The 27,712-nt window shown below is 43.8% G+C and overlaps 1 protein-coding gene across 5 annotated transcripts in view; it reads right to left on the bottom strand.

The window, feature by feature from the left end:
* MYOF (myoferlin) overlaps window positions 1-27,712 on the bottom strand; it is a 154,578-nt gene that overhangs the window by 76,546 nt on the left and 50,320 nt on the right. Inside the window, exons 1-15 of one of the 5 annotated variants that reach the window (XM_076009970.1) lie at window positions 19,169-19,769; window positions 18,483-18,649; window positions 17,684-17,812; window positions 14,889-14,951; window positions 14,756-14,806; window positions 13,312-13,342; window positions 12,712-12,827; window positions 11,964-12,090; window positions 10,253-10,356; window positions 8,267-8,335; window positions 8,123-8,166; window positions 6,021-6,103; window positions 3,528-3,566; window positions 1,747-1,871; window positions 523-639 (exon numbers count right to left, since the gene is read on the bottom strand). In XM_076009970.1, the coding sequence (XP_075866085.1) occupies window positions 523-639; window positions 1,747-1,871; window positions 3,528-3,566; window positions 6,021-6,103; window positions 8,123-8,166; window positions 8,267-8,335; window positions 10,253-10,356; window positions 11,964-12,090; window positions 12,712-12,827; window positions 13,312-13,342; window positions 14,756-14,806; window positions 14,889-14,951; window positions 17,684-17,812; window positions 18,483-18,649; window positions 19,169-19,235 (1,332 nt within the window). In that variant the 5' untranslated portion in view covers window positions 19,236-19,769. The other 4 variants (XM_076009971.1, XM_076009968.1, XM_076009972.1 and 1 more) reach the window with 4 other exon arrangements.

Here is a 27,712-nt window from a genome sequence, read left to right as displayed (position 1 = left end):
AGGAGCTGGCTGCTCTGGCAACAATTCGGATTTGTGGCACATGTGAACATGGATCCGGGACTCTCAGAAATAGCTGGTGTGGGGGGGGGGAGGGGTTGAACTGGGAAGACTTCCTGTCTTCAGGGAGGAATGGGGGCTCAGAACCATTGTAATGTAGGATTTGAGGAAGCCTACCCTCATATGCTGGGGAGCCTGAGATACAACAGCCACCTTGAAAACAAAAATGATGAGTAGTGGCACCTATGGCATTGAGTGGTGGCTCTTGTGGTCACCTCCCTATAAGCCCCCAACCCCAGTGAGCAAACGGGCCATTCAACTTGGGACTATCAGTCCTCTTGCCAGTTTTCAGTAGAGTATCAACATCTCAAAGGATGAAGCAAGTCTCACTCACAGGGCTATTGTGGACACGTCCAGAGGTTGTCAAGGGCCCTTGCTATGAGTCAGGTCTCCCTCCCACTTCACCCCAGCTGACCCTTCAGTCCCTGGATGTTCCCTTTTCTGTACCATGCATTATTTACGTACCTCAACAACGAGCAGGTCATCATTTGCAATGGGCTCAAGCTTTTTATCTGGTGGTGTCTGCTCAAGCAAAGTGGTTAATTCAACCAAGATCCTGCCTCTGTAGGCAACTCCTTCTCCCTGAAAGGCAACAGCACCAGATTATTCCTCAAGGCATGAACAACAGCAAAAAGAACTCAGCTACAAAAAAATTTCTCCTTCTTGTGGCCCTAACTTTTAAAATGAATGAGTCAGCAACTGTCCCAGCTCGATTCAGATCTTTGGTATCTGAAAGGAGAGCAACCAACTTTAGGGGGAATCACAAAGAATGTCAAAGAATGCCATGGGATGCCAGGGCTGAAAGGGATCTTAGCCATGACCAAGGTCAGAGGCCTTCAAATCAAGCTCTTGGTCTAGAAGGGGTTCCCAGAGATTTGGGGGTGGGGTGGGTGGATGGGGCTCTAAGTCTCCCTCACTTTGCTCCAGCAGAGCAGCTCTGCATCTATTTGTGCTAACTCAGCCCCTTTTCTCCTCTTCTCAGAATAGGGAGGCTGCCATGCTGGCTACCATGGCCAGTGTCAGTGTGCCCAGGAAATAGAGGAGGAAGATGGTCAAGATGTGACTGAGCATGAGGAGGAAGAGTGGATACTCCTCCCCCCAGATCCAGCAGTGTTGGCCCTAGACACTTCCAGAGAGGAAGGGCAGGCACCATCCCCACAGCCGGTTTTCCACCTTTCCCCTCCTCTCTCTAGCTTAGTCACTTTCTTAGCCTTGGGAGGTAACTAAGAGACAATTGGTTTCTGTTGTGGTAGAAAGAGCATTTCCCGTCTCTCAGCCTCCATGTCCTCCTCTATGAAATGAAGGGGCTGGATCAGATCAGGAATGGCGAAGGGCACGTCACTGCCAATTGATACATTTCTGGATCATGGTGTCAAAAAGAATTCCAAGGCAGCACAGTGGCTTATTAGGAAAGAGAGGCAGCATTGATTATTGATGTCTGTCATAAGCATAGAAGTTGTGGGAGTCGTGACCAGTACATTGAGATGATCTCCAGGACCCTCTCCTATTCTTGTATTCCAAGACTTGAGGAGTGCGAGACTTCTCTCCTTCAACTCTTGATCAGTGGCATGATGGGTCCATGTGCTGGGGGAGGGATGCCCCCTAAATATGATACTTAATTATAACCATTATAAGAAGGAATCACATTAACCAGTGCTCCTTATTAACAACCATAATTGAGAAACTAACCTTTCCACTATTCAGCTCATCGTAGGGGTCTGGGAATCCCGTGTACTCTCTGGGGCTTCCATAAAGGTTTAGATAACAAGGTCCAAATGTTGGGACAAACCCCACCTCTGTTTCTCCTGTATTTACTAAGAGATAAACACCATAATTAGATTTTAGGCTTTTAACATTTAATCTTTTGAAATAAATATTAGTTATTAGTTAGGTAGGTGAGACTATTTTCCTCCATTTTGTGCATTAGTTGTATTAGTGCAAATTATAAGCACTATGGGACTTGCCATAGTTCTCTTTTCTTATTGCTATAAAGTGTTAAATAAAAAACATTTTGGGGGTAGCTCAGGTAAACCTATTCTTACTAAGAGATAATGCTATTAGAATGAAAGAATATGAAGACTCTCAAGTTAATCTTCACATTTTTTGCAAGTTTATAATTAGTGTTGTATTAAACATGTCATAGGCAATTGGGATAAAAGGTTATATTGTTTTGGAAAGGGATTTAAATGATGTATCAGATTAACTTTGTTCTTAAAAATGCCATTTAATTTCAAGCATTTAGTATAAATCTGGCAGATGCTGTTAAAAATACATGACATTTAAAAATTGTATATGTCACAATGAACTGCCTGAATACCATATGATATTCATAAGTAATGAGAAGATCTCCATTTATTATTTTCTATGTCTGGTGAGCATCTGATAAGCTCTTTATTTCTGCTACCTGGTCTTAGCTACACTACTCCCTAGTAAAGGGCACTTGAGGGCAATGTAAGGAAAGAGCTGGAAGAAGGGGAGATTATGGGTGATGGTGGGGAAATGTAAGAGCTGACTTCAATAGTCTGAATGGCCCCGTATGGAAGAGGGATGGACTTGTCTCCGAAACAGAGTTAGGACCACTGCTGGGAATTGCAAGGAAGCCAACTTTGGTTCGCTTAGTGTAAGGAAGTGAAGTGTAAGGAACTTTCTATTAATTAGAGATGACAAACAATGGGACAGATAGTATTAGGGACAACCAGAAGAAATGTTGAGGCAAAGGTTTCAACCTGTCCTTCAGGATGTTGTCAAGATAATTTCTGCTACAGATTAGAAGTTGACCAGATAACCCTCTGGTCCTTTCCAACTCTATGCTTAAAACTAAGGGAGAGAGAGAAATGTGAATTAGCGGTGATCATGCTTATGTGGCAGATGATGAACCTCTCTCAACCTCGGAGCCCTCAGCTATTAGGGGGATAATAACACCTGCCCTAGGAGAGTTGTGACGGTTAAGTGTGTGAGAGTATTGAAGCAAACTTGCAAAAAATGGCCATTTCTGTGCAAACCAAAGGACATGTTATGCTCTTTCATATTTCAGAGGTGAAGACCTTCAGGGCACAAAGTGGAAAGTGTTCAGTATCTTCCAACCTAGAGATTCATATTGAAAGTGGGGATAAGTCACTTCGTACATTTCAGAACCATTGATTTAGTGCCCCGTAACGGTACCTACTGAACATAAACAATAACAAAAAATGTTATCTCTCATAATTATTTGCAACAAAGTCAAATAGGACGGTGGTGTGCATTTATGTAACAATAAGGGACACAGAGCAAAGCCTGATTAACATATTCGTGTTAAGCTCAGCCAGGCGGGACAACCATACAACACACACAAACATTATTACTCTAGCAAAACAATTTTTGAGACAGCAAAATGTCAAAAAAAAAGTTTAAAGGCAATCAATTAATATATCTTTAATAAGATAATAGTAGATAGGAAGATCTAATAGACAGCAAAATTACAAAGCATAAACCTGTGTATGATGCAGCCCCAGCTCCTGAGGATGATAAATCTACACAGTAAAAATATTATTGGTTAAACAACAAGAGAAACACAGTCATTATAAAACAGGCATTGAAAAAGTTAATCAAATCCAGCGCTAGGTAAGTGGTTTAGCAACACCAGAAGAATCCCAAATTCAGACCCAGATCACCTGACCCTTTTGTAATTTATACAAGTCTCACAGGTTAATTGCAAAATGGCTCAAAACTTTGTGACAAGTGACAGAGCCACCACATGTGAATAACCCAATCTCGCCAGCCCCAAGGCAGCCAGCCATCTGCAAAGAGATAACTTCCAGGGCCAAAGGAGGCCTGGTTAAGTCAACCAGTATTTTATGTTTTTAATAAAACATTTACTTGTCTTAAGGCTGATTTAGTTGGGACCAAGGCCAGAAAATCCAAGTAAATTTAATCTAACACTGTGTAAGCAACGTCTTGTAGTTTACTGTACATCCTTTTATTCAAAGCACGGTTTATTTCTTTTGGGGGGTCAGGGGTGGGGGGAAATGACAGCTTGTTATTTTGTGGCCCTGCAACAGACGGTCTGCAGGGTCTGCAATGACAGAAGGTCTCGGAGACATTGGCTAAAATTGCTTGTAACAGCTTCTGGTTTTAGTTCTGGATATTACCACCATAGCACTAAGTAAAATGCTTATACCAATATTTCTTGAATAACTATCTTTAGATATTAACTAATAACTTCCTACTAATAATAAATAGATGTAAGTCATTTTTACCCTCCTCTCATATATAATAGTTTTAGCATGATTTTTAATTCCTCCATTGGTTACCTTTATGATTTCATCTGCAGTCATTATACCTGGGTTCCTGACTTGACAATAAGAGGCTACTAGCCCTCCTGCCCTTACCTCTCTCCTGCCTCCTCCCACTTCTCATCTCTATTTTCCACACTTTCACCTTTACATTGTGATAGGTAATGACATTTACACTCTGTACTGAGCTTTGGCTATTGGTTTAATTTAAAAAATCCAAAAATGGCCGGGCGCGGTGGCTCACACCTGTCATCTTAGCACTCTGGGAGGCTGGGGCAAGAGGATAGTTTGTTTGAGCTCAGGAGTTCGAGAACAGCCTGAGCAAGAGTGAGACCCTGTCTCTACTAAAAATAGAAAGAAATTAGCTGGACGACCAAATATATAGAAAAAATTAGCCAGGCATGGTGGTGCATGCCTGTAGTCCCAGCTACTAGGGAGGCTGAGGCAGGAGGATCTCCTGAGCCCAGGAGTTTGAGGTTGCTGTGAGCTAGGTTGATGCCTGGGCAACAACAAAAAAAATCCCAAAACAATAAATCATGCTTACATTCTAGCAACCACATAAATATTGTTCTCTGCAGAGAAAAGGAAGGGATTGTGATTACATTTCCTTCATTGCAGCTTCAGTATATCATACCTCCACTACTCAGCAGAGAATGTTCAGATGGACTCTCTTACCTACCTTCTGACATTTGCTTAAAATAATGCCACACAGGACTTTATATATTTGTGTGTGTGTGTGTATGTATATATATATATATATATACATACATATATATATATATAACTTCTTTGTTCACCTCTTTGTTTTTCCTGGAATTTCTAATTGCCTTCCTTTTTTTGCTTCTTGGGGGAGGAAATCTATATCTTATTCACCATATCTCTAATATCTAGTATAACTAGATATTAATGTTGTCTATTGCTTGGATTAACAATGTTTTTTTTCAAAACCTATAAAATGCCTTAAACAAATTAAAGATGAGAGGGACCTTGAGTTTCCCAAGACAAAATTTTGTCCCAAATTCTCTCACTTTTTAAAATACATATAATCTCTCAATATATTTCATATGTTAGCAATTACAAGAATTTTTGTTTTGGTAACAAAAAATATTGCTGGTATTAATGTGTTAACATTAAGTTTTTTCTCTTATCATCTTAACCTCTTTCCTTCGTTCCCCATTACAAGTTCTGGGATCTGCACAGAACCATAATGCCAGGTATAAGCAAGCAATTCTCAAGTACAGAAAGAAGAGTGTATTGGCTGCCAATGCTTGTGAGAATAAAAACAAAATACACATTATTTTAGGGAGTGGAGATTACATGGTTCATTGGCATCTGACCTCATTATTCCTGCAAGGGATTCTGCTGAGAAGAGAATATTATGTTGCATTTGGGTGGACCTGTGTCAATGCCACTCCAAAAAATAATGTGCTGACACTCTGTATTGACATTCAAAAATTTTATAAAACAGATACTGGGAAAGAGGTTTGGGATGGGAGCAAGAGAGCTAAAATCTTCAAACTGTGAGTTGCTTCAATTATTATTAATTGTCTATTGGCCATCACCAACACATCACAGAAATGGTTCACATGTGGCTTTTAAGAAACCAAGTCTATCGCCAGGTGGCTACCTCAGTCCATTCTTTCTCCAGAAGTTCTGTATCTTATCTGGTTCCAAATCTGCTAAGTGACTTACCTTCCACTTCCCCACCAGAGGCAGCAATTTTAGAGAGGTGTAGGTACGTTGTTCCAACTACATCATTTTTAGTAAGACGGTCCCTGTATAAAAGAACAGGTTAAGGCCTCCACCTATGAAAACATGTCTTCATTTCAATAATAAAGAAGTAGAGCTGGAAAATACCCCAGACCTCAGAAATCATCATGTCCACCTGGTACCCCACCCCTCGGACCACCCCAACTTAATAAAAGTGGGAAAAATCGGGTAGACAGTGCTCGGAATTTGGTGGCGAGGCCCCTCTGAGCTCTCCGTGTGCCACTGGGTTTGTCCTTGGGACCACCGCTGTAACACTTGCTGTAACAATATTGTGGGGGCACATTTGCTCGCTACAAGTGTATACAACTTTGTGTATCCCTCTGGGGGTACCTTAGACAGCCTGTGAGCCTGAACCATACAATGCTCTCGGACTGGGAGCATACTGTTAAATAGGTACATTGTCTCTGCTTCATTCCTCTTCATTCCATCTAGTGGCGTGCCAGCTCTAAAGAGCAAAGCCCCATAGCAGGGAGCAAAGGTTCAGTATTTGGGGGAAGGATTATAGCAAAGTATATTAGGTTATAGAAAGTGACTAAACACAATTTGTGTAAGAAAAACTTATTATTTATGAGTATTAAATCACCTGCATGGGGTTTGAATCTTTTCTGTCCATCCAGACGATATTGTCTAGAATACAATTAAAGAACCTTTATCTTTTCCTAGTTGTCCAAATACTTTATAGGATATGTAACCTAAGATCTGGCTCCAAGGATTCCCCAGTTAAACTGCATCTCTCTGTGCAGCCTAAGCTACACTATTGCTTTGGGGAGAGCAGACTAGGTCAGAAAAACAAAACAAAACAAAACAAAACAAAACAAAACAAAAGACAGGCACTTGTAGTGACTACAGGTAACTCTGGGATGGCTCAAACAGCAATCAGCCCATAGGCCAGAGTGGTCACTTGAGCTATATAGGTTCCACACCCACACTCCTGAGGGTTCTTGAGGGCACTAGAGCACGTTTTGTAGGTGGCCTGAGGGTTGCACCTGCCTTAAAATCAGCTTACACTCATTGGAAAGGGGCTCTTTGTCCTCAGTGCTCAATTATGGCCCTCAATTAATTGTGATGTAGTCATTGGACAAAATGGGATCCACTCCCCTCCTCCCACATGCCTGATGCCATAGTACTGATAAGGTACTAACAGGAAAGTTGAATACATTTGGCCAAAGGAGATATGGTGGAGATAGCCAGACAGGGTGGGAGCCCAAATGGGTCTCTTTCCAAGTGACTGTGAGAAGCTACCTAACTGTCAGAGCCTTAGTTTCTTCATCTGTAAAATGAAGCTAATAGTAGTCTCTCCTCCATAGAGTTACTCTAAAAACTAAATGGGATAATGTAGGTAAGATATTTGGCACAGTGCTAGGCTTGGTAGTGCTCGAAAACATGGTAAATAACATGATAAATTATGATGATGATGATGATGGTGGTGTTGATATTTGCCATGTTTCCATTCTCAGAGAGCAAAGGGCTGCCAGTTAATGCTCCATTCAACTAGAACTTTCCAAGAATGATTTCTTTATGGACAATCAGTACTAGGAGGCTGGTCTAGTAAAAATTCCAATGGACCATTATAATGAACTTTCTTTGCCTTCAGTTAGGTAGTTTCATTCACTTTCCTTTCTAGCAATAGGCAAAGAATTGTTCTCAGAATGTTTTGATGATTCTTCCCAAGAAATGGACTTGGGAAGAATCTGTTCTTTAAAACTCTATTTCTGAAGTCTATTTTGGACAGCCTGATGATATTTAAATCCTTGATTTCTTATCTTGGGGCATTTCAGATCATTTTCCCCTTTTATTTATGAACAGTTGAATCAAAATATCCAAAGCTTTTCTGCAATAACACTGTTATTAAATGTTTTTAAAATTTTTTTTAGAAAATACCCAGTCCCAAGAGCAGTTTATCCCCTTCCTTTGGAAGGAAAGCAAATACACTGGAAAGTTAGACCATCTAGAATAATGTTTTACAATATCCAAATGTTTAATTATTTAATGTTGAATTAGACATATGTCTATTTTTAACTCACCAGTCATATATTGTTAGTTTTATTTTTTCACATACTGAAGGAAACTGTAAAATTGAAACAGAAAAAAAGTAGTTATTTCTCTATTTATCCAGTCACTATTAAAGTAAATACTCTTACTTTTTCTAAAAGAAAAGAAAGCCAAACCTTGATCTGAAGATTGACGACCTGATTCCACTCTGGGTTTGCATTTTTCTCAATTATATTTGTGCAAACCTGAAAAATCACCAAAGCAAAACAGTAGGTTTTCAACTTTCTAATGTTTCAAAGTTTACAATATATGTAAAATAGAATATGAGTCTGGCAGTTTACTTATCAGTTATATACTTAGTAACCTGGTTAAACTTTATTTTTCTTGCTAATAATTTGGTAAAATACGACATGAGTTTAATACTGATCTTTGCTTCTTCTATGCGCTAAAAGCTTGTTTTTAATGATTTCTTCATTAGTTTTCAATTGTCAGATTTCTAACATTAGGTTAATGTAACGAAGCAAGAGTTAAGGTTTATGAGCATTTAATATATACTGTTTTATAAGCATGTCATCATTAACACACCCAAACAGATCTTTTGATCCCACCCACCAGCGTCCTCGCCCCCCTACCCCAAATTGGCTCCTGTTCCAGTCTTTCCATCGCTGTCCGCCCAGTTGCTCAGGGTCGGAACCAGAGTCAGCCCTAACATCTCAGAGGCCCCATCACATGCCTCAGTCAGCCCATTAGCAAATGCTGACACTTCCATCTTCAAGCCAATCCTGAAACATTTCTCCCCCAGACACCTGCAGGTGGCTCCCATCTGGATCCCGACTGCCTCTCTTCCTCCTGACTTTTATGTCACTCCTCTGTGTAACATCTCCAGGGAGCCCTCAAAGGACACAAACAAGTTCAGATTGCCACTTGGCTGACAAAGTCCCACCTGTCCCAACACCGCTTCTCTCTGCCCGCATCTCTTAGTTTTCCCCGGCTCTCTCCACTGCGGCCACACGAATATTCCTGTGCTGCAAGTGCGTTTCCTCCTTGGGGCCTTTCCATTGCACGTCTCTCTGCCTGGAAGCCCCTGCTCCCCAGACCTCCGTACATCCAGGCCTTTGCTTAAACGTCATCTCCTCAAAGTTGTCCCACCTGATAACCCTGCTAAACATCCCTCCCCTACACCAATCAACGCATAATACTTAGCCCTGTCTGAAATCATTCCATTACTCGTTTGCTTATTTCTTGTCTGTCGCTACTATTCCAAAGCTCCATGAGAGCAATGGCTGTTCCATGTGCTCATTTCTATATCCCACCACGTGGGACACAATCTGGTACTCAGAAAGTGCTCAATAATTACTTCTCAAACTAATTAACCCTCTCAACAATCCTATGAGATTATTATTATTATCTCCATTTTCAGGAAATTAATAGTCAGAGGGGTAAAGGATTTGCCTACCTATGGAGTGGGGTGAAGCCTGCATTGGAATCAGGCCTCCTTTTGCCCCAGAGCTGAAGGCTTTTCTACCACACACCCCTGACTCTTTTAGGAAAAAAAAACCCAGTCGTGTGTGTGTGTGTGTGTGTGTGTGTGTCATTTGTCAAATCTTGCTTTCACAAAAACATGGTTCAAACTCAGAAGATGCTAGTTCTTCATGCCTATAACTGTCCACAATGTGTTGCTATTCTACTGCGGAATCTCATTCTCCAATCTTTCACAATCTGGGTAGGTTAACATTGTCCCTACACCAAGAATCTCCCAGATTTTTCCAGAGGAGCAGGATGGCAGGAGGGAGCAGCTGGGCAGCGGGGGTCTACACTCTACGACATTTACCAGGGATGCTAGTGGCTGGCTAAGGAGCTTGCCTCAGATTAATATAACACTCAGACCTGAAAAATAACTCCAAAAATTCGGTGATAGCTTTTGCTATTCTAATCTTTCAAAAGATTGAATTTTCTAATTTGAGCTCTGCATACTTTCCACTCCAAAATAAACCTGTGGAGAAGTCTGGCGTGTTCAGACTCAGATAATCTGTGTTCCTGCAGAGGGCCCCGCTCATCAGGGGGCTGTTTTAACAAACAGTAAGCAGGAATTCACTCCAAGGAAAGCATGGTGTTTGAAATATTTATTCTTAGAGGCATCTGCATTTAGATCACGTACAAACCTTTTTTCCAGCAAAGGAAACTTCTACAAAAGGATCCACAAGGTTTTTCTTATCTGCATTGCCTCCAAATATTTCCTTCACTGTCTGTGAGAAGGCATCATCCACTGGAAAAGAATACGTCACAAAGCAGAAATTAAATTCGATTCTCTTAAAAGAGCAGAAATTATTCAGCAAAATTTAAAAAATTTCTCTTATAAGTAAAAATAATTGCAACAAGCATTGTTCCCCTGGGTGGCAAGAACTAGTAGCAGAAATCCTTTTTGTCTTAGTTGAAAGAAAAAGAAAATGTTTTCTCCACAAAGTTTTAAAATCAATAGAAGCAACTTGAAAAATAAATCGATAAATTACTATGCTGAGACTTAATCATTTATTGAGTGAAAAAAAGTAGAATAAAGTTCATTCAGTCAGGATAAGAGGCAATTCTCAAACTCAGGCCTGGTTTCAATTTGGAAAAGGTGCTTTAGGTTGCAATAATATAGGTCTAATCTCCCTTTTGCAGAAAAATTCAAGAAAATTTGGCATAATCCTAAACAACACGTTTAATCAACTATGATCTATTTCAACAAACTCAAAAGTGAATAGAAATCAATTAAACAGGTCAACGTAGGAAGTATAATGTAAGGTTTAATTTATTTATTTGCTTTGAGATATATCTAAGGGAAAGATATATCTACGGGAAGGCATTACAGGGTCTTAAAAAAAGGAGAAAAGACTAGGTGCCAGTGGCTCACACCTATAATCCTAGCACTTTGGGAGGCTGAGGTGGGAGGATCATTTGAGCTCAGGAGTTCAAGACCAGCCTGAGCAAGAACGGGACTCCGTATCTACTAAAAATGGAAAAATTAGCTGGGCACAGTGGCGCATGCCTGTAGTCCCAACTACTCAGGAGGCTGAGGTAGAAAGATTGCTTGAGCCCAGGAGTTTGAGGCTGCAGTGAGTTATGATGATGCCACAGCACTCTAGCCCAGGCAACAGATTGAGACTCTGTCTCAAAAAAACCCAGAGGGGATGGGGTGGTGAGAAGAACTCCCAGGAGAAGGAGCAAATCCTGAAGAGACCCCTGGTCTGTACGGTGGGCACTGCCTCCTGCGGACTTGGAGAAGGGTTCTGTGTCCCAGAGTCCAGCAGGAAGCAGGCAGGCTGGGCAAGGCAGAACAGATGTCAGTAGTAACAGAGGAGGATGTGGACTAGTGCCTGGAAATGGAATCTCTATAAGCGATTCTCTTAGATGTATCTGATCTCGTTAAATGTATATCATAATACAGTGGTAATAGACTTCCAGTCATTGAGACTTTACCACTCTTTGCTCGGCTATTTTTAATAGTCAGCAAACACATTTATTTGAAAATAAAAGTTCACAGTTTAATTTGGGATGAAAGGGATTGAAAGTGCTGACTGATGGTTTCTCCTTAGCATTCTCTAGAATAAGGGGAAAATACAGGACATTGGTAGAAGACAAAAGAGAGGAGAATGGGTGAAAGCAGGTGCACAACAGGAACACGGATCGGCAACCAGCCGGCTGCACCATAAACAAGCTCAGGTAGCTTTCGGTGGGGCCAGAATGAATGAAGATAATTCCGTGAAAAACACATGCTAGGAAAGAAAGAAAACACGTGGTAGGGAACACCGATCGCTCTTCAGAGTAAGAGCTTAACACATCTCATCCCGCAGACAACTGATAATCCCGGGGCAAGCAGAAATCGGTACGTACTCTGGGGGATATCTTCAGCTCGGTAGATTTTCAGCAGGAAGGTCACCCACCGGAGGGCGATGCCAGCAGGGAGTAACAAATTACTCTCCACATCATCACAGTCGCCATCGCGGTCTTGTTTGTCAGGCTATTGGGGACACATGATTAAAACTGTACATACAGAAAAGCAGCACTTGGAAAAAGCCAAATTAATGCTTCTAAAAGGAAACCAATCAGAACTGTTTCCATTAGGATTTCCTGTGTTTGGGGCATAAGAGTTCAGCCGCCAATTTTCCTTCCACCTCAAAACTGCTCTACAAAAATCAATGCTCCTAGGTTTCTGTGTCCTTTTGTAATTTGATGAGCACCAAATAGTACAGTACGTGCGTGTTCCTGATGCTCTTCCAAATCTCGCTGGCCACTCACTATTCTCCAGTTTGCTGCCCAGTTTCCCAGAATAACCACTAACCATTTAGGTAGCAATGCCTGACTCTGCGGGCAAGCCCTGCTCTATAGATAAAATGAGTCTTTATAAATGAGGCAAGGAAATTGGGAAAACACACAAATCTTTTCTGAATTAAATGCTCGAGCATGGACACCAGGAAGGAGTCTAGGTGAGCCAGAGTGATAATTCTATGATGAAAAATACCCTGATCATTGCATGAATTACAAACTATGCTCCATTTCGCAGTTCCTGGTGCCCACATGCTTAATTCATGGTCTTCTTGTTTAGTGGTAAGTGTTAAAGGTAGAGAATTTAGGGACTCACGGGAGGCTCGTCTCCAGTTCCCAGGACAAACATGCTGACTTTCATGTAACCTTTAGCGCCTGAGCCTGTATCTTCCGGGTCATTGAGAAGAAGCCATTTTCTCATGACAGCATGACCTAAAATAAAGAAAGAGTAGAAGGACGGGGACATTCTAAAGAGATGCTGACAGGTCTGTGATTTCATCTGCCATAAGATAAACAAGCATTTTCTCGGAAGCCTCATGGTACACACCAAATTCCCAGAGGAGTCTCCATGTTAATGACCTCTGTTCTGCACCGTCCCCCACCCCACCCCACCCCCGCCGTCCTGTCAAACAAGATTCTGCAAGCTGGATCAACTAATTTTATAATCTGATCTTGATAAGATCAAAATATCCTCGCAAACAAAAATTACACATCCGTACTAAGCTACTGTAATTAACATTTATTCCCACTAAGCATCCTCCTCTTTCCCATCAAAAAAATCATATTTTTAAATTTCTTTGACTTTAATTCCTTGGCTCCTGCTCTCCCCCCACCAAATTGTATTGCTTGCTAGAATCTTATTCAGTGTTGGAAGGCATGAACTTAAGACTTCAAATTGAGAGAGAACATTACTTACCAGGTTCATCATAAACGAATCCAACATCAATCTGGGAAAAAATAATTTAAAGTAGTTTGAGTAAATTTTAAAATCAGTCTAGTCACTATAAAGAAACTATCATGATTATATTTATTTTTTTTTTTATTTTTTATTTATTTTTTTTTTTTAAGACACAGTCTCCCTTGTTGCCCAGGCTAGAGTGAGTGCCATGGCGTCAGCCTAGCTCACAGCAACCTCAAACTCCTGGGCTCAAGCAATCCTGCTGCCTCAGCCTCCCGAGTAGCTGGGACTACAGGCATGCGCCACCATGCCCGGCTAATTTTATATATATATTAGTTGGCCAATTAATTTCTATTTATAGTAGAGACGGGGTCTCGCTCTTGCTCAGGCTGGTTTCGAACTCCTGACCTCGAGCAATCCGCCCGCCTCAGCCTCCCTCATGATTATATTTAAATATAATGCTCTTGACTAGACTTAAATTTCCTTCAGACCCAACATTTCCATCTTACCCTCTTGCATCCCCAGTGCCTTGTCTGAAATGTGGCACATAGATGACCCTCAATAAATCACTACTGAATGAATGAACTAGTCTTACAGCTAGAAGGGACCATGGAAATAGGGTGACCAACATGTTCTAGTTTGCCAGGGACTGTCCCAATTCTAGCATTAAAAGTCCCAGGCAAACAGGGACCATTGGTCATCATACAGAAATTCACCTGGCCCAACTTTCTGTCCAATCCTCCTCCTCTTCTTCCTCTAGCTAATGCTAATATTAATACAACCATTGACTGAGCAGTTCAATGTGTCAAGTGCTGTGCTAGGTGCTTACATATACTACCTCATTTAATCTTCACAATGACCCCATTTTACAGATGAAGATTAGAGAGGTTAAGTGAGTACCCTCGGAACACGTGGCTCATTGGTGGCAGACAGGGTATGAACACAGGTTTGCCTGGCCCAGGACATCTAGTGACTGGATCGTTCCTTGGGGAGGCAGCCTATTCCAGGTAGAATTGTTGGGAAGAAGCCAACCAGGTACTGGCCTTTTAATTTCAGTGAATGTTTCTTAGAAAAGCACCCTGAATCTCTTGCCTAGTTTGGCTTTCCTTTCACACTCCAGACTTATAATTGGCTTTGTGTTAATGGATAGAGTCCTGGGGCCACTGGCAAGTGGAGCTGGATGGTGGGTTTCCTGCCATAGAAGTGGATTCTCTTCCAGTCACAGAGGGAACCCTGGCAGGGCTCTGAAGTGGCAGCTTCAGGGCATCCTGCTTTGGGGCACTGCTAAGTGTTGGACTTTAGAAGTCAGAAAGCCCTAGGCAGCCCTCAGCAAGGATCATGGTGTTGATCTCTTACATGTGACCCTAAGACGTCACCAAGATGGGTACCCAGGAATCAGATTTCCTCTTACGAAAGTTCTCATCTTAACGTAAGTTGAATGAAGCAGACTATTGTCACCTACCTTAAATTCCCCCATCAGACAATCTGCCCGCAGAGAGTGGGAATTATAAACCTGGAAGAAAGAAGAAGAGTGACGAGGTGATGGGCGCTGGCTGGCAGAGAGTGCCCGGCCCCTTCCCACCGCCGAGCCTTACCCGGATGCTGATGATCTCCTCCATCAGCTCAGAGGGGGTCATGTTGACATTGTAGAAAAACAACTGTCAAAACAACAGGGAAAATGTTTCAATGTTAGCTTTATTGGGATCTGATGATATAATTTTGGGAGACCTCCTAAAAAAATGCAAAACACAAATTGAAAATTAGGTTTAACCACGTGCACACATTGCAGGACCTTGGAAAAGGCCCTGAAGTTGAAGCTTCCTGGTAAACCCACTCCTGCATGTTGGAAAAAGGAAAAAAGAGTAACAAATATAGCATTTATTTAACTAAATAAAATTATTTATTCAGGACTAGGTGTCTAAAAGCTAAATGAAGTAAAGATACAAGGCTAATTCATGTTGCAACGCTTGCTAAAATAGATGCTTAGGGCTGGCATGATCTAAGGTGTTTGTTTAATTCTCTAACATTTTTAGCTCTATTGTTTGTGTCTAGCGACTCTAATCTTACTCTTTCTAAGAAAACACCTTCAAAGATAACTTTGCCCATTAGATTATGTTAGTGCCTCAGCAGAGTCAAGATTGATCACATTTTAACTTGTTGTAGCAGCTAATTTTAAGAAAGTAAATTCTTGAGAGATGAATATTAGGTATATATAGGTTGTATCATGTCAGGCCAAGAAACGTTAATCTTAAAAAAAATTTGAGCATTTATTCTAACTGAGACTTTTTTCTCCAACTTTTAACTTAGAAATATTTCAAATTTACAGGAAAGTTGAAAGAATAATAAGATAAACACTGATTTTCAACTATGTTCACCATTTATTACCATTTCTTTATCATTTTCTTTTTTTGACTGACTTATTTGTAAGAAAGTTCTAGATGACATTTCACTCCTTCAAAATATATTTTGAAATATATATTGACATGCATTCCTAAGAGCAAAAACATCTTATATAAACATAATATTATTACCATATCCAAGAAATTTAACATCTAACAAACCAGTCCAAATGTCCTCCCCCCAAAACTTCTTTTTAGCTTTCAAAATAATCCAGGATCCATGCAAGGATCATACATTGCATTTGGTTGTTGTGTCTCTTCAGTTCTTTTTATCTAGAACAATACTATTTCCATTTTTACTTGTTTCTCATTTCTTTCTACAGAGACCAGTTGCTTCATAGACTACCCCACATTCTGGATTTGTGTGAATGTTTCCCCACTTTTGGATGCAAGTTGATCATTTAACAAGACATGACACAGGTGACATTGATTACTTCCATTCTGTCACATCAGGACACCATGTCATTTTTGTCCCATTATTGGTGATAGCAAATTTAATCGCTTGGTTAAGAAGATCTACATGAACCAAAATTTTTGTAGTAGAATTCTTTTATTGATTTATAAATCAGTCTGTTTAGAGCCCTAAGTATTTGTTTCTTCCCTTTTTTGCCAAGAAATCTGATCCCCCCAAAATTCATTAAAATGGAAAAATTCTGAGGAAGTCTGGGATTCTTGCTGGGCTCCTCAGAGAGCTGTTGAGTAAACAGGATGCCTGCATTATAAGTGCCTAGATAGGTCTTACACCTCTGGCCACGTCAGCCAGCACCCTGCCCTCCCCCTGGCCCAGTCTTGCCCTCCTACGGGAATCTCTCCCAGCCTTCTCTGAAGTCCATTCCAAGTGCCCCATCCCAATGTGACCTTGACCTCTTAAAAGAGCTTTCATACTCCTGTACTTGGCAGCCTGTTGTTGTCTGTGATTCCTCTTGGGAGAGGAAGTCAGAGGGGAGAAGAGAATGGCGACATCCAGGAAGCTGGGGACCAGCTTGCACCATGGGGAAATAACACAAACCCCGTGCAGAAGAAACTGGTTTATTTTGTGAATAGAGAAGTACACCAAAAGAAAAACTGGAGTTGGGATTAGAGGCTGTGGGAACTGAAGAGAAACTGTGATAAGTAAGACCTGAGTGGCCGGGCACAGTGGCTCATACCTATAATCCTAGCACTGTGGGAGGCTGAGGCAGGAGGATCGCTCCAGGTCAGGAGTTCGAAACCAGCCTGAGCAACAGCGAGACCCCATCTCTACTAAAAATAGAAAGAAATTAATTGGCCAACTAAAAAAATATATAGAAAAAATTAGCCAAGTATGGTGGCACATGCCTGTAGTCCCAGCTACTCAGGAAGCTGAGGCAGAAGGATTGCTTGAGCCCAGGAGTTTGAGGTTGCTGTGAGCTAGGCTGACGGCACAGCATTCTAGCCGGGGCAACAGACTGAGATTCCATCTCAAAAAAAAAAAAAGAAAAGAAAGACAGACCTGGGCTCACAGGCCCAGAGAATCTCAGAAATGTGTCTCCTCAGCCCAGTAAAAGACTGTTGAGGTATTAAGTATTTTTGAGGAGCACTATAAAAGAAGTCAAGAGAAGTAGGACACATTCCTAGTATGGGGAGTGAAAAACCTGGCTTGCTTATAATTGCTTTCCTTTAGGATGTATTATTTTTATAGCCAAGTAAGTTTTGACATCTCAAAAAACCTGCATCATTTAGTCACACAAAGTTGTCCATCAGGGACATCCTGCTAATTAGCAAAAGCGAAGGTAGATATAAATGACGTCAGGGGCTCTATCATTGAGAAGTTGTTGTGAAACAGCAGAAAGAGACCAGCATCTCTGAGAACCAGTGACAAAGCCCACCAGGAGATTTGAACACCCAGTGGTTCGTAACTTTGTCTGTTTCACTCTGGAGCTCCGTGCTGCCTTTACCAGTTAAGTTTGCACCTGTGTTTCCCTCCCTGACAGGACCCACTGAGCAGGAACATGCATTCTCCACCCATTTACCTCATCGAAAAACGGATTGTTCCCTCTCTTGATTCTCGTTCGGTGTGTCTGGCCACAGACATGGACTTTGACCACAGGCCTTATGTTGTTGCCACTTAACTGCCGGCCCTCAATCACTCTGACACGGATCTGCGGGCACAGAAGGGGTATTGTCACCGATCCTTTCCCAGCACAATGTGTAACAGAACCCTCAGGAGGAGGATTGCCAGAACCAGGCCAGGACGGCTCTGCAGTATACCGGAGCTCACAGACCGGGAGCGGCCACCTGCGATCACGCCCAAGATGGAAACTGGGGTTGGGTTGTAGAAACTGAGAGTAGTGGTGGGGCTGAAATCGTTCAAAGCTGGCTTGGAAAGGGCAGGGCAGGGCAGAGGTCACCGCTCAGACTCCAGCCTCCAGCCACGTACCTGCTCTTCCTGCGCCTAGCAATGTGCTACCTCACCCCTTAGCCATCTCCCAAGTATAAGGAAGTGCCCAGAGCTACAAAAAATGCAACATCTATGGTTCTATTCTTTGATTAGAACCATAGATAGATAATTAGAATTATCTTTCCTACCACCAAAGGAAAGGAAAGTTATAGTTTCATTTCTCTGAAGAATCTCATCTGGCTTGACTGAATCCACTTCTGCATGCAGAAGAAAGACAGAGTGGTCTTCTTATTGGGTTATGCACTGCCACCCCCTTTCACTGGTCGGGCCATTGCCCAGAGGAATAGGTCCCTCCCGGCATCGCTGCAGTTGCCTGCAGGTGGGCAGTGCGGTGGCTAAACAGGGATGGGGCGCGCCCGGGCCGCTTCTACCTGGAAGTCCTGGGGCTTGTTGGACAGCATCCGCCGGCTGTTTTTCACTCTGTTGAGCCTCCGAGCAAGCTGAGCTTCCGACACCGTCCCAGCTGGGCCCCTGGGCCCCGGGCCCCTGACTGGACTATCCAGCCTGTCTTCATCATCTTCATCTTCACCCCCTTCTCCTAAAATATCAAAAAGGAATCGAGTTAGAGAACACTCACGTTTTTCAGGAAACAGACGGGTTGCCTGCCATTGTGTTTTAAGTGTTCCCAGGATGGCAGGGGACAGAAACGCTCTCCGTGACACTGACTTGGGACTTGCTGCGACTCAGATATTTTCTTTAGGAAAATGTGTTCGTGGTGCATCAGGGCACTTGTTCAGGCTGGCTTCAAAGAGACCGAGAGAAGTCAGAGGTTACAGGGGTCACGGGAGGAGACGGCAACCGTTAGGCCCCGCCAGGAATCACTGAGTTGTGATCACAGGACCCAGCCTTAAGTCAGGGAGACTTTCTGCTGTTAGGACAGAGAAATTAGGAAATGCCACAGGAAACCAGAGCCTTGCAAAAACAGCCTTCACTGCCACCCTTCCCATTGCAGATCTCCTCTTTCGAGATCTGCTCGTGAGATGCCTGTGCTGTCTCTCTGCTTGAGCTCCCTGATTCACAAGCCTCTCTCCACCTTCATGGCAGATGAGAAACTCGCCTTGTTTTCTTGCCAAGAAGACCAAGTTGGTCATCTCACTTTCCCATTGTCCTCCGGGTTTCCTCATTCATCCCCTTAGCTGCCCTCTGCACTCGTGGGAGGAGTTTTCCCGGCTTAGCAAAATGAGCACCCCCCAGCCTCTGCCATGCCTTAGACCCTCCCACTCCTGACACACTCTCACTCTCTCTCTCTCTCTCTCTCTCTCTCTCTCTCTCTCTCTCTCATCTCCAGGGGTTTCTTCTCCACAGAGGCCTTTCCTCTGCCTTCAAGTACACACAGATCTTTCTCTCCTTAAAAATCCCCAAACCAGGCCGGGCGCGGTGGCTCACGCCTGTAATCCTAGAACTCTGGAAGGCCGAGGTGGGAGGATTGCTGGAGGTCAGGAGTTCGAAACCAGCCTGAGCAAGAGCAAGACCCCGTCTCTATAAATAGAAAGAAATTAATTGGCCAACTAATATACATATAGAAAAAATTAGCCGGGCATGGTGGCGCATGCCTGTAGTCCCAGCTACTCAGGAGGCCGAGGCAGAAGGATTGCTTGAGCCCAAGAGTTTGAGGTTGCTGTGAGCTAGGCTGACGCCACGGCACTCACTCTAGCCTGGGCAACAAAGCGAGACTTTGTCTCAAAAAAAAAAAAAAATCCCCAAACCAAAAATCAACTCTGCCCTCTCCCCTTTCTTTTATTCAAACTTTTTGAAATTCACTTAAAACCTTTAGCTTTTCTTTTCATAATAGTAATCTGTACTATATACTCTGAGAGCCCAGAAGACTAACCACCTTGTCTAGAAAATACCAGCATTCTTGCAGCCTACTTTTAAACTCTGAAGCTCCTCTTCTACAGTGCAAAATCATGGAAGAGATTTAATTTCCATATTCTCCATGCAGTTACCTGTCAGTCAATCACATCCTGGTATGAATTAGTTCAATCAGATTACTCTGTACCCCTGCTCTTGAAAGCATGGGCTCTGGAGCCATGCTGCCTGGCTTCAAATCTCAGTTTCAAGCTTTGTGAGTCTAAGTTTCTTAATTTCTCTAAACCTCAGTTTCTTCATTTGCAAAAAGGGGTAAATAATAGTATTTACAGCAGGGTTACTGTAAAGATAAAATTAATTTACGTGCAGTGTAGATTTTAATGCAGTGCCTGGCACAGAGCAGCATCCAATTAGCTTTTTGGTTTTAGTTTTGCTGAGTGCTATGGTTCGGCTATGGTTTGTTTGGCCCTGCCAAGTCTCTTGCTGAAATTTGATCCCCAGTGTTGGAGGTGGGGCCACGTGGGAAGTGTATGGATCATGGGGGCAGATCCCTCATGAATGAATCCATCCCATTCTCACAGGAGTGAGTGAGTTCTCACTCTTAGTTCCTGCAAGAACCTTTGTTGAAAAAAGCCTGGCATTTTCTCTGCTTTCTCTCTTGTTTTCTCTCTCGCCATGTGAGTCCTGCACCTGCAGTTCCCTTCATCCTCTGCTATGAGTGGAAGCAGCCTGAGGCCCTCACCAGAAGCAGATGCTGGTACCATGCTTCTTGTACAGCCTGCAGAACCGTGATCCAAATAAATCTCTTTGTGTTATAACTTACCCAGCCTCAGGTATTCTTTAATAGTCGCACAAAAATGGACCAAGACACCAATTAGTCAGTTTTGGTCTTAGTCTGTTTGTGCTGTTATAACAAAATACCACAAACTGGGTGGCTTACAAACAACAGAATCTACTTCTCACGGTTCTGGAGGCCGGGAAGTCCAAGATCGAGGCACTAGCAGATTCGCTGCCTGGTGTGGACCTGCTTGTGGATGGCACCTTCTCTCTGTGTCCTCACATGGTGGAAGGACAGAAAGAGCTCCCTTGGGCCTTTTCTATAAGGGCACTAATCCCACGCATGAGTGTTCTGACCTCTTGACTTAATCACCTTCCCAAAAGCCCCACCACCTAATACCATCATTTTGGGGGTTAAGACTTCAACATATGAACTTTGGAGGACACAACATTCAGACCAAAGCAGTTGGGAGGAGAAAGTTTGTGGCACCCAGAACAAACACTTCCTGGGAAACAGCAATGGGGCCAGGGGTGTGGGGAGGGACTAGGGCAGTCAGTGGGCAGCACTTTGCCATGGGGGCACAGAGTGAGGAAGAGGCAGCTGTGAGCAAGTAAAGGCCTCCCCCAAAGCTCAGCTTCACGGTTTAGCCCAGGGCAGCCCTGCTCCTCCACCCCCATCTGTCCATGCTTAGCCCGTCCTAACCTGGCCCCTGTCCTTCCAAGGCCAGGCCAGCCTTCCAAGGCAAGGCCAAGCTCAGCACGCTTTTCTGTGTTCTTGTCCTTGATCTTCCACAGCGGTGGCCACAGGCTCACACACACTTCTTTGGATTGTTGCAGCTGGCTGCCACCTCCTCTGACTAAACTGAAAGGGACTACCTTGCAAAAGTAACAGGAAAATACCTAACCCAGGATTTCCCCAGTAACAGTTACAGATCCATACTAAGAGTTCCCTCACTAACAGGCACCCTGCAGGAGTTCTGTTTTGCACAGCCAAAGAAAGCTGAATGGAAGGAAAAGAGATGTAAATCTCTCTCTTTCAAAAAATTTTTTTTTCTGAGAGTCTGCTTTTACAGAGTTCCTGAGTAAACAACAGGAGAGCAAGCTCTCCCAGGGCCTCACCGACTTTGTCAGGATACTGGCAAAACCTCCACAGAAGCCAAAGATAAGGAGCAGCTACCTCTGTCCTCTGCTAGATGGTCTGGGGCGCTTCTTCCCTATTCTTGAAGAGGCTCCACAAGGCGGGCTCGCCTGCTGCCTAGGAGAGGAGACCTGGATCCTTCGTCCTACCCCGGCTGAGTGCCTGTCCTTCCTCGAGCTGCAGATGCAATACGCTGTCTCCAACAGGCTTTCCCCGCCTCTCCTGGACGGAGACAGTCCCACCCTGTCCTGCCACCGCACTGTTCTGTCTGGTCCTCACCACGAGCTCTTGCATCTGCTTGTTAACCCATAGGCCTCCCCACCCCAGACACTTTCCAGAAGCCGGGGCTTGCCCTTTTCCCCTCTGTGTCTGCCCCCATGCCGTGCAGAAGTCCTGGTATCATGGAAGGGGCCTCATCAGTGTGGAATGAGTAAGTGAATGGGTGGGGATCGTGACCCCTGAATGTGCCTTCAAGTTTGGCGAAGCTACTGTCCAGTTCTCAGGAAGGAGCATGCAGACAGCTAAAGGAGAGCTCCCCCAACCTCGGCACCAGCCTTGGTGGGGCGCTGAGAGTCATTCCCCTGGCTTGGACTGAGCAATAAATGGGGAGGATAGCTTTGAAGTTCACTTCCTTCAACCATCCTGGGCCCAAGTGGGACTTCCTCCTTGCTATGGATGGGACTGTTCTCTGCCGCTGGTTGTTTATAGTGGAGAAAAAGGAGGGCTCGGTGTCTGTCTCGAAAGACAGTTGAGCAGAGAATCTCTCCTTTATGTGGCAGGAAGCTGCACAGAATTAAACGATGCAATACTAAGTGTTCCACAAAGCATGGCGGGGCCCCTAAGGCACTGCTGAACACACCCTTCTGGGCAAGATGTTTCATTACCAAAATGTTAGCAGTTGCACTGGCACGTCCCATCCATGAGACCCATTGAGTCGGGAGCCACTGACTGAATAGGAAGTTGCTGCTTGTATTAGCTTCCCGGAGCTGTTGTAACAAAGTACCAGAAACCACGTGGCTTAATAGAAATTTATTCTCTGACAGTTCCAAACCCTAGAAGACTGAAATCAAGCCATGGGCAGGGACATGCTCCCTCTGAAGCCTCCAGGGAAATTCCTTCCTTGCCTCTTCCTAGCTGGTTGCTCCTCGCAAGCCTTGGCTTATAGCTGCATCGCTGCAATCTCTACCTGTGTGGTCATAGGCCCTTCTTCCCTGTGCATCTTGTGTTCTCACCTCTTCTCATAAGGACACCAGTCGTTGGATTTAGTGCCTGCCCTAATCCAGTATGACCTCATTTTAACTTATCTAATTGTATGTGCGAAGACCCTGTTTCCAAATAAGTCACATTCTAAGGTTGCATGTAGACATGAATTTTCAGGGGCCACTATTCAACCCACCAGAGAGCCCATCTTGTGTGTCTGTCCAGTTTGCTCCTTCGGTTCCTCTAGCCACACCGGCAGTCCCGATCTATCGCCCACACCGCCTTTCCTGCCCCCACTTCCTTCGTGTCTTGCTTTGCCCCTAGCCCATGTCAGGTTCTGTGATCTGACATTGCTGTCACTCCCCCAAAGGCCCCGAGATCCCTTCCCCTCTCTCACGTCACTGTACTCACCTGGTTTATCCACCTCTCCACGTACCCCACCTCTGCACCAGGTAGCTGAACTTGGCTCAGAAGACCCCACACCTTACTGGCTGGTCCCACTTTAATTTCATGATGACAAACTGTGAGTGTACTCATCGGGCTGCCTGGCCATCCCACCACATTTCCAAGACATTAACGCCAAAGCTTTCCTGGATCGTAGTCTGAGATGGCCACTAATTAACCAACACGGTCAAATAACTTCACCTTTCTGAACTCCCGGCTATTGAAATCTTCCAACAGCCTCTCTATCTTTCTCATGGTCCACTAATGATCGTGTTTCTTACTTCGCTGAGAAAACAGGCAATCAGAAGAGAATGTTCAAATCCTTCCAACTCCAGATCAACCACCTCCTATCTGCTCTGTTCTCTGCCTTCTCTCCTGCTGCACTCGCTCCACTGCTGCACTGCCTGCGCTTCCCAGCTCAAGGCCGACCCTCTGTTGGTGCGGAGCCCATCTCCTCTCGCTACTCAAGGATGTGCTTCTGCAGTTTCTGCCTCTGCATCCGCTCATCAGTTTTCCCCTTTCTACTGAATGATTCCCATCAAAATATAAACATGCTGAAATATCGTCCATAATTTTTAAAACAAACAAAAAAACCCTCCCTTGACTCCACGGCGCCCCCTTTCGTTACTGCTCCATTTTCTTCACTGCTCCTTTTTACAGCAAACTCCTAGCAAGAATCATCTTCACTCACCTCCTCCACTTCCGGTCCCCTGATTCTCTCTTGAGCCCCCTCCAAGCCTTTGCCCCCCCTACTCCACCAAACTGCTCTTGTCGAGGTCACTAAAGACCTTCATATTACAAAATCCAACAGTCCAGCCTCAAGTCTCCTTACTCAAACTCTCCACAGCATTTGTTCATGTAATTCCTGAAACGCTTTCTGCTCTGGGGTTCAGCCTATCGAACCAAAGCCACAATGCTCATCCTGGCATTTGCAATTTGATGTCATCACCAAAGAGACTTCTGTCATCCCATCTTCTTACATGAACCTTGGCTCCCACCAGGCCATTTTAATAGAATCATAGAACTTCAGAGCTGGAGGAGACCCTCCATGTCATTTAATCCAATCTGCTGATGTTGGAAGTAAAGAATGTGAGGCTCTGAGAGGCTAGGTGACATGCCTACTGTCACACAGCTTGATGGTGGAGCCAATGCTCAAACCCAGATCTGCTGATTCCCTACGGTTCAGGTTCCTCACTGTCCCTCTCTGGTTGTGACATGCTCTTCTCAGTTCCCCTGGAGGAATGCCATCCTACCACCCCAACAATTGTAACATCACTCAAAGCCTGCCAAGCTTTTGACAATAGCTAACACTGACCTGTCTCCTTTCCGAATATCAGAATCTTCCAGTGTGACCCACACTTGGTGACAAGTGATGCTTCAATTAGCACCTAGGAATGGCTCTCCATCTCAACTCCAGCAATTTAACAAAACAAGTCTTCATAATTCCTTAGATGTATTGCGGTCCCCTTTCCAGAAGCTCAACAGTAATATTCCTGCAAACTGCCCCTGTGTGCAGTCCCTTGTGACAGTGACATTTTCCTACATGGCTCTGTCTGTCCACTCAGTGCTGAGGAGTTGGCAGCCCCAGGGGACTTCAGGAGACAGTCAAGTTTGCCTTTGCCATTCCCAACTGTGCCTTTCCCCGGTAGGTATCAACCTCTCTCCTTCCAATCTCCGGGTATCAAGCTCCCATACTCTCCTCCTTCAGCATTTCCCCCAACCCAGCAGAAGAGAGTGGGCTGTCTGTCACCTAGAGGTCGCCAGACCTGCAGGCCATTCATCCCCTCCCCACTCCATCACCCCCATCTGTCTACACCTTGCCTCGGAGGAAGATCCTATTAGAGCTTCCAATGAAGGCAACTCCCAGGAATGTTCTCGGAAGAGGAGCGCTTGCCTGATCACCACCGGCTTCCTCCTGGCTGGAACACAGAACCCCTCCCCCTCCCCTTCCAGCAGGGCCCTTTATCCCAACGCTCTCTGACTCCTCTCATCTTTTCTGCCTCAGCGCTAATGGGGCCACCATCTAACTAATCCTCTTCCGTTCCTTGAAGGAGAGTTCTTTCTGGAATATTTTATATTTTCTTTTAGTCGATATTTACTATGTTCCCCACAGCCACCTTGTTTTTCTAGAATGCCTCTCTCTGCCTGTGATATGAATTCATCTGCTTCTCACAATGAAGCCTTGTTAAGTGGTGCTGCTGGTCAAGGGAGAATTTTATCACCTTTGACCAAAGGTCATTACAAAATCAGAACAAAGGGCTGGTGTGCCATTAACGTCAGCGTAAGTTGAAAAGTACTATGCAGGCACTGGGGGGCTCACACCTGTAATCCCAGCACTCTGGGAGGCTCACTTGAGCCCAGGAGTTTCAAGGTTACAGTGAGCTACTATCTGGTTACAGTAAGCAATGATCTGCTCCAGCCTGGATGACAGAGAGAGGTCCTGTCTACAAAAAAAGGGCAACGCAGAACAGAGAAGAATAAATTCCGAAGTGTGAAAACACATAACATTTTGGAGATAACACATATACTTAGCTGGAATACTAAATGATAACTTTTCTGAGTTTCTAAAATGTTAAATTTTTATAAGTAAATGTTGGTGTCCTGCTGTAAGCAAGTCATTACCCCACCCCAATTCTTGGGTAAATAGCACTAGATGTGCCCTAAGAACCTTCTGGTGTGGCTCCAATATGTAGACCATGGCAAACGTGCTGTGGAAGAGCCTCTAGCAATCAGGGATGGAAACAGGATTGCTGGGCAGTCCCGACAGCATCTGCCCTTGATTAATCGAGGCTGTGATTCAGTCTAGAAAGCATTGCCCAAAGAGCTGGGCAATATAATGTTAAGCAGTTAAAATGCACAACTCCAGAGTTTCTCAAAGTGAACTCCGGAATCTGCCCTCAGCAGGATCTACAGCAGGCTGGGGTCTCCCTCCAGACCAGCTAAATTAGGCTCTCTGGACGTAAGTACCAGATAACTACACATTTAAAAATCTCCCTTGATGATTTTATTGTGTCTCTATATTGAGAACCAAATATTTATTATGAGCACTTTGATTTTCCTAAATATTCTAGAAAAAAAATTGGCCTAACACAATCAGTTTACTGGACAAAGTCACATGATTAGAGACCCAATCCTGGAACTAGTGCCTACAGCAATCTTCTAGCACATTGATCATTTTCCAGTGATTTTCCATTGATTATTTTCTGACCAAGAGTCCCTTGTGCCATGGATTTCCATGGTCTGTCCATCAAGGACAAATGGCTCAGCCCAGCAGCTGCAACCCCCAGGAACATGCTTCCTTTTCAAATACTTCTGAATGAACCAGGCACTTTTGTCTATTTACTAGTGTCCCCTGAAATGCCCTGCTTGAAAAAAATTTTAAACTATATCCATTGTCCATCCATCATTCACTTATTCATTCATTCATTCATTCATTCATTCACTCAACCAACCAAGCAATGACTGAACCATTATGACTTTCCACAACTTTCTTGGCACCAAGAAGACACATTGAAATACATGGCTAAAAAAAGCACTTTCTCAAAGAAATCGTTTCCATGGTATAATTTGCTTAGTCCTCTCTGGAGGAATTTATTATGCTTAGCTCTGGGCTATTCACGTTTATATCTTACCTTCCTACTGAACTGCAAACTCCTTGCTGGCAAAGCAATGTCTTTCTTACATCTGTATGCCCGACAGACAGGGGTTAGAAAATGTTTTCTGAACTGGATTGAATTTAACTTCAAGAAAAAATGACTTTGGTGTTCATGGAATGAAATAAATGTGAAGCAGTGAAATCTGGCTATGAATGATTTTTTTGCATTCCTATAGTTGGACAGAGCACGAATGTAACAGATGGTTCATCAAAAATAGATGTGAGATTTTAAAAATAGTTCTTTCCGGCTACGGGAATGTAGGCTCCTGCAAAGCTGCTGACATCTGGTGAATCAAGTTGCCATGGTAACAGATTTCCGGGTCAAGCCTGTAGTCTGGGTCAGCCCACCCCTCGGTCCCGGGAACAGTCTCTGAGATGGGTCAAGGAAAGAGACATCCTTGATACCACACACTTTCAGTCAAGCCACCCATACCTCGAGGTAAGAGTTCCAAGAAAGCACTCCTTAAAAACGAACCCCTCAGGTGTTCAATTCCTGAGATCTATCATCAGAACTAGTTTCTTCAAATCTCAGGGGTGTATTTTCCTGAAAAGCTTTACTTTTGTGTGCTATCATCGCT

This window comes from Microcebus murinus, chromosome 14 (genome assembly GCF_040939455.1).
Source record: "Microcebus murinus isolate Inina chromosome 14, M.murinus_Inina_mat1.0, whole genome shotgun sequence".
Lineage (NCBI taxonomy): Eukaryota > Metazoa > Chordata > Mammalia > Primates > Cheirogaleidae > Microcebus > Microcebus murinus.
Note: the sequence above shows the minus strand (reverse complement) of the source record. Positions and strands in the feature narration are given on the sequence as shown.